The 7,627-nt window shown below is 25.0% G+C and overlaps 1 protein-coding gene across 1 annotated transcript; it reads left to right on the forward strand.

Moving 5' to 3' along the window:
- Positions 1 to 207: 207 nt before the first annotated feature.
- Positions 208 to 2,942, forward strand: LOC113554360 (nucleolar protein 12). Its single transcript, XM_026958171.1, has 4 exons — positions 208 to 431; positions 972 to 1,077; positions 1,146 to 1,307; positions 2,667 to 2,942. The coding sequence occupies exons 1-4, from the start codon at positions 331 to 333 to the stop codon at positions 2,940 to 2,942; spliced, it is 645 nt and encodes a 214-aa protein (XP_026813972.1). The 5' UTR covers positions 208 to 330.
- Positions 2,943 to 7,627: the final 4,685 nt, after the last annotated feature.

Raw genomic sequence — 7,627 nt, forward strand, 5'->3', positions numbered from 1 at the left:
CTACATACTGGAATTGACATCTCAACTTTTTTAATTCTATTTTAATACGAAATTATTTTAGATCTTTTAAAAGATTGATTAGTACCGCCACTCGGTATTTTTATGATTGGTTAAACCATAAACTGAGATAATTATCGACAACAGTATGGTTAATGGTTGAACTGATATGAATTGTTGAGGTTATAAATTGTTATCACTTATCAATTTAATATTTTGCCGATTGTCAACACATACAACATGTGTATCGTGTAATGTGTATTTGTCAGTTTGTCACTTAAATAGGTCCTAGACTTTGAGATTTAATATAAAATACAATTAACTTACGTCGAAATGGAATACGAATTCAAAGACAGAACTAAAGTGAAACGACATCGAAAGCCAATTAATAGGACAACCAAACGAACTATAACTTTTGATGAAAAATCTAGGAAGTAAGTATCAACTTGATAGTTGATAATTTAAATTATTGAACTAAATGGTTCTTGAAACACATATAAAATAAACTCAGTTCTAATAAAACATCTACAGAACATGTTTGTTATGTATTTCTAATTGTATACTGCATACACATTCCAAAATAACATAATATACATTTTAAGTTGACCAACTTTACCTTGGTGCTTGACTTAGCAATTGACTGATAGAATTAAATTAATTAAAAGTGATTTGTTTATCTTATCAGAATTTTTTTTTATAATATATTAATAAGTAATAATTAGTTATAAAATTTAAATTTCTTTTATTTCTTTTTGTGTTTTGATGTCTAATAAATTCAATCTTTTATTGTGTATAAATGTATGTATATCTTAAATGTTTTAATTTGTTATTTATGTATTATTTTATATGGGTACTATCAATAATTGGTTTTCCACTTCATTAAAAAAAAGTCTATATTCTATGTCAAATTTACTGTATTATTTTTATAGTTGCCTGTTATTAATTTAAATTTAAATACTTATTGATATTTCTAGAGATTTTTTGACGGGATTCCATAAAAGAAAGCTTGCACGAAAAAAGAAAGCCAAAGAGGATTTTGAAAAGAAACTTAAAGAAGAAAAGAAAAGAATCAAAGCAGAGGTTTAATATTGTATTAATTTTAGATAATAAACCTTATTTTTTATTAATATAATTCATTTACTTTACAGGCAAGAGAAACATTTTTAAAATTGACTAATTCTCATCCATTTATCCCAGAACCTCTTGATATGGTCACAAAAGAATATAGTTTAGAAAATCATACAGTACAAATTTGTGATCTTTCAACTGATGAAATTGCTAAAAGTAACAATTGGATTGGATCAAATCAGGTAATAAATACTATTGTTTTCTAATTATTTATGAACTATTTTTAGCCAAATTAAAATACATAACCTTTAGTAAATTTTACATCAGGTATAATATAAACTCTAAAAACTATCTAAACTAATTAGATATTTGTTATTTGCTAAATTAATTCAAAAGTTCAAATTCTGCTTTAAAACTTTAATAATTGTGACCACATATTAAGTTGTCTCCATCTTACTAATATTATCATACCAAAGTATACGTTTAATAATTACAATTTTGTATATTTAAATAAAATATGAGCTAAAATATTAAGAGTGAAATTATTTATTATCAAACTTAAAGATTAGAACATTATCTGTGTTCTCTCGGTGGTTTTTTACAATATTCTAATTTTTATGCGAATTGTGACCATTTCTAAATATTAATATTTTACATATTTATATTATAATTATTGTATAAAAACCTACAAGAGAACACAGATAACTTTTTTAACTTTTAGTTTTATAATAGGTTATTTTATTCTAATATTTTAGCTAATTACACTAAATTTAAATGTATATTTTGGTGTGGTATGCATTAGTAAGAGATTTCAACAACACATGCAGATACAACATTCTCTTAAAATTACAAGTTTTAGGTATATGTATACCATTAATAACTCAATTTTATACAATTTTAGAAGTTGTCGACAATATTTATCTTACTTTTTACTAATAAAAAGTTCCCTTTCAATAAATTCATTAAAAACAATTATGTTTCTGAGGCAGTATTTCCTCCAATATTCATTTTTCATTGTTAATCTATAGTAGAGGTAAAACACCATATTTAATAATTATTATTATTTTAATTAAAGATTTAACTGTTCTTCATATAGTCTTACTGCATTTTGATTATGATTTCCTGTTTCCGGATCAATAAAAAATTTATAGTAATTGACAGTTTTGTGAAGGTAACCATATATATTCAGTATTTGTAGTGTATATTAACTACTACTACTCCAAATTGAATTTATTTTATTTTGAATAATTGGTAAAGAGTTTCCACTTTACACTTTTTTGATAATAAAAAATTATTTTTCTAGTTTAATATCTTTTAAAATATCTAAAATTAAATTTCAATGTTTTATATTTCTAGTTATATATGGTAAAATTTAATTACTATAAATGATAAATAGAGTGATTGACTAAAAATTGACTTGTAAATCATGTATTGGACCATTACCGTCATTGTAAAATTGCATGTAATTTTAAACATGATGCATTCTTTAATGTTTAGTATGTTGTACACATTTGTATGATTTATATTTTACAAAAATTACAATAATCTTTTATTTAAATTGTATTTATTCTTTTACATCTATTTATATGTATCTTTTTTAGGTAATTTATGAGGATGACAAAGAAAGTGAAAATGAAGAGGATATTGATAAGACAAATGAAGATGATGCTGAAACTGTACCTGGCATGAGTTTCAGTTCAATAAAAGAAATTAAAAAAGCAATAAAAAAACAAGCAGCTGAAACTGTACAAAACAGTAAAATATTTAAAATGAAAAACAAAATTGAACGAATTAAAGATAAAAAGAAAGCTAAAAGGAAGAAACTATTAGAAACAAAAAGACAAAAATGGTTGAAAAAAAAAGGGAAAAAGAAATAATTAATAGTAGTTATATTATTTATATTGATGTAATTACTTATTAAATAATATTGTTGAAATTGCAATATTAAAATAATTGTTGTAAAATAAAATTGAAATATGATAATTTTTACCTGATGTGTATTGTTCAGTAAGTTATGATCATATAAATTAATATATTCATTTATATTCTATAGTTCTATACTTTGTCTAAAAGTAGAGTAACAACAAGTGTTGACCAATTTTTGTCTGGTTCAATTAGACTACACCCATTAATTAAATTAGTTTTAGTCAGAAATACGTAAATGTTTCTGATACACTTTAGCTGAAAAATCGTTTTACCATTTTATGATTAGAGAAATGTGAGCTATGCAGTTGTTAAATAATAAAGTATTGCTCCCGAAAACATGGTACAACGTATGTTAAACATACTCTTTGCCGTCACCTAAGTTTACTTTTGTTTGAAACAGAATATACACATGTTTTTTATCTTCGGAAGATTATATTTAATCATTATTACTAAAATTTCTGTATCTATAATTTTTTAATTGTGGTTAATGATTTTATTTTACAATGATAATGAAATTTATGAATTTATTGAATTTAAAAATATAATAAAATGTATACAAAATCTACAAATAGCTAATTTGTGTTGTTTATGTCTGGTGATTTAAACTAAAAATTTCATAAATGTGATATAATAGTATAATACTCATGTTAAAACTCACATGTAATAATTAATGTTTGATAGTTACTAAATATTACCTGTGATAGTCCATAGTCTATATCACAAACATTGCACAATAAATTATAAAATGTAAATATTAGGTAGAATGCTTAATATGCTAGTACTATTCTATGCAAAAGATATTAGGTAATTTATAAGTTTTATTAACAGTTAAGAAGATAGAAAATTTAAAATTTATTTTTTTACTAAAATTTTAGCATTTATCTAAATTATTTATAAATTATAATCAAAATAATTACATGAAAAGTAATTTGGTATATTAAATAGTATAATATAATATATTATAAAAAAACAAGTAATTATATGTTATTTAAATAACTATAGAGTATAGATATCTACTACTTACCACCTACGTAACCCGACTTATATAAATACCTAATATTTTTTGCAATGTTATAATTTAGTAACAGCGTATTCAAATAAAGTATTGAATTATATTTAATATGTTTCAAAAATGTAGGTATAATTTTTAGTATTTTACTTTAAATTGAAGGAGAGTATATCTATTGTGACATTGTTAAATTCGCTAAGGATTTAGGATATTTAGGATGTAGGTATGATCACAGATCAATCAATATGGTTATATAAGATATAACTGATATTATTTCTTAATACTTTAATAGTCAGTAAATAATAACTAGGGAATGAATGTTTATGCTCTAAAAAATTTAAAAATATGCATGCAATTATGTACTATAAGTCTATAAAGTATTAAAGTATGCATCAATAACATTTTTTATTTATTAAAAATTAAAAATAATAAATTATTAATAATTTAAAAAATAAAATGAAATATATTATTATTAAAATTAAAAAAGATATTTGCAAACTGCTGTTGAATTTTTTGTTAATCTGAAAATAATATACATGAGTATGTATTAGAAACCAAGTACCAATAGCAAAAACCAGCTATTCCCGGCTGGAGCGAATATTACGTATAGGCTTACAGGCTTTAAGTTTCAGCCGCGAGACATTTTGATCTATTAATATTAGTCGTATCAAGTCTGTTAATATAATACGAAAAACTTCAAATATGCACTAAAAGTATAATGAATATAGAAATATTATCAAACAAGTAAAAATCGAAAAAATATGTAAAATTATATTGATAAATTTGAATTTTTTGAGTGATGATACAAATTTCTATCTTACTCTGCATTAATTTAAATGTTATTAAAAAATATGATAAAGCATAAACATCCGCTCCTTAGTAATAACTAACATTTATGATATGTGTCTCTAATAAATTACCTTTGCCTCTCTTTTTTGTCGGCCTAAAAAAAATCACCAACAACTTAGACTTATACAAAAATTAATTTCTTCTATACATAAAAATAGACAACTGTTGTTGAAAAACCTTATCCACCCAAAAATCCACCTCAATAATGTCATCGCTGCCTATCTTTTGAGCACACTCAGAGTTACTGCAATCACATTTCACGATGTATCAGATGCGGGAAAGAACACTGATCTGACGTATGCAATATGTTACCAGACTTTTATTAGTTTTACTAGATAGCATAGGCGTGTCTACGGGGGGTGCAGGGTATGCACTTGCATCCCCTGCGATTTCAGGTGGCATAATGAACTAAGACAATTGTGTAAAAGAAGGGCTTTAGTGCCTTAGCCCTCTGAGTACACATGACACACCAGGTTATACCTTCTGTGTCGAAGGTGTAGACATGCCTATGCTATATATGCACTATGGTAGTGTAACGTGGTCGGGGGTGACCCGTTAAATATAAAAGTTTCAGTGAAGAAGTTAGTTTCTTTTGAATCTGTATTAACCGGAGCTCGGGAGCAGAAGGCATTTAGGATCTTTAATAATACAAATAAATGAAGATCGGTCCAATAATAGTTAATACATAAAAGTTTATTTATACTTACAAAACAGCTTACTAAAATGTAGGGCTGTCTTGGTGTCCCGGTGAGCGTGATGGCCATCGCGGAAAACTAACGTTCTTTTACCTATTGGGCTTTAGCCATAGCCTTACAATATACTGAATTTGGCACAAATTCGGGGGGGGGGCTTAATATCTAGATCAGTATGTATATAAAGTGTACATATTATGTTTATTAACTATAAATAATGACGTAACGATTGTTACAGTAGTCACCTTCCTAATTACAAATGCTGCTCAGTTTTTCTATCAGTCAAACTCGACTTAAACGTGTCTTTCCTACTCCCAAAACTAAAGATAAATTTTTTAAATCCACTTTCAATTCCATTTCCGATAAACCATCTACTTATGCTTAAGCTACTTCCTTTAACCAAAACCTTCCTCATTTTTCTTCAAATATCGAAATTTTATTTACTTCTTTCATTTCCGAGTTCACAGCTATCATAAGCCTATCGTGTCTCTTTTAACGACTTTATTAAGTCAAGCTCAATTATAATTATATATAACGTTGCATATTTACTTCATAATATTGTTATTGTTTCATTTTTATATGCAAGCTAACTAGGTACATTAGATTATTTAGATTAAAAGTTTTATATTTTTATCTTATTTATATTTATTTTATACAATAAAATACGAACTTAATGAACTTATATTATTTTATAATAATCTATACTAATACTATATTGAATATTTGTATTTAAATATTTTATTTGGTCTGAGCTGTATTGTTTTAATCCGTTAATCGTTGAACTATAATAGTTTACGCTAGTATACCTACTTGCTAATAAAAAATAACTATAACATCTAACTGTAATGTTATGTCCTGTCTTTTGTGTTTACGTCAATGCGGCCAAATTGGTCAGTATTATAATAACGATAAGATGGGGATATAAAAACAGAAACAATAGTATTTTTTCCCCGTTGATGGGGGCTCACAACCAATTATAGAGTAATGACTCATGAGCCTATAATGCCTAGAGATTTTTATCCGAGCTTAGTTGTATAAGTATAATTACTTACATTCATTCTGCATCATAAACTTATAATTTATAAACAATTATGGTATGCTCGATATGCGTATTTTATGTTGTTGGACCCACGTTGGAAGTGTTAGAGGGGTGTTCTTTTTTGTTTGATAACGTGTTAAGCAAACAAACTCCGACTCATTCTGGCATACATTCACGTTCTAAACTCATAAAAAATTATTCCAAAGTGCAGTAATGCACCAGTATGCTATCAATACCTAATATTTAAATGTAAAAATATTATTGTTATTGTTTAATTTGAACAAGAACGTATAGACAAATAGAAAATCGTTACCGCGACACTCATAAATATTTTATAAATTATAATTAATGATTTTATTGTTTTATTTTCATCAAATATTATAGTTATAAAAAATAAATATGCTGTACTTGTCTATGTTACATGACATGAATAGTAATTTCCAGTCAAAAATTCTTTTATTGATGATTAATTGTTAATAGAAAAAAATGATTTTTTTTAAGTTTATCTATTTAAATAAAAAAAGTGTTCTTGCTTAATTATTAGATTTTTCCGTACATTTTAAAATTTACTTTCTTTAAAAAAAATAGTAAGCAATTTAAAATAGGTAACAGTAAATAAATATATAAAAGTTGTTCTTTTTATCTAAACATTCTTACATATTAGGTACCTATCATAAATAGGTACTTTTAAAATATAAATATTAGCTATAGTAATGATTATGATTTGTAATTTTCTTATAAATATATTTATATAAGCAAGTATTTACTTGTATATTTATAGTTTTAAGTATATTATCAAATATTTTTTATTAATTAATTATACTATATTACAACAGGCACGTAAATAGGTAATAGAAAATCCCCTTTTTCAGAATAGTTGAGGATGTTTTTTTTTTATTAATTATTAGATACTAAAATATGATCTTTGAGTGGGGTAACCTATCGCTCCTATCGCCCCCTAAATTACGTGCCTGCCATACTGTTATTTTAATAGTTGTGTATTATTTGTATAACGTATAAATGTATAAATGTATATAATATATATCT

The sequence above is a fragment of the Rhopalosiphum maidis genome, chromosome 2 (genome assembly GCF_003676215.2).
Source record: "Rhopalosiphum maidis isolate BTI-1 chromosome 2, ASM367621v3, whole genome shotgun sequence".
Taxonomy (NCBI): domain Eukaryota; kingdom Metazoa; phylum Arthropoda; class Insecta; order Hemiptera; family Aphididae; genus Rhopalosiphum; species Rhopalosiphum maidis.

Excerpts from the sequence above, each read along its gene's own strand:
- LOC113554360 (XM_026958171.1), top strand. The coding sequence starts at position 331 with ATGGAATACGAATTCAAAGACAGAACTAAAGTGAAACGACATCGAAAG. Across the intron at positions 432-971 it reads TTTGATGAAAAATCTAGGAA|AGATTTTTTGACGGGATTCC; the intron begins GTAAGTATCAAC and ends TGATATTTCTAG. Across the intron at positions 1,078-1,145 it reads AGAAAAGAATCAAAGCAGAG|GCAAGAGAAACATTTTTAAA; the intron begins GTTTAATATTGT and ends TTTACTTTACAG.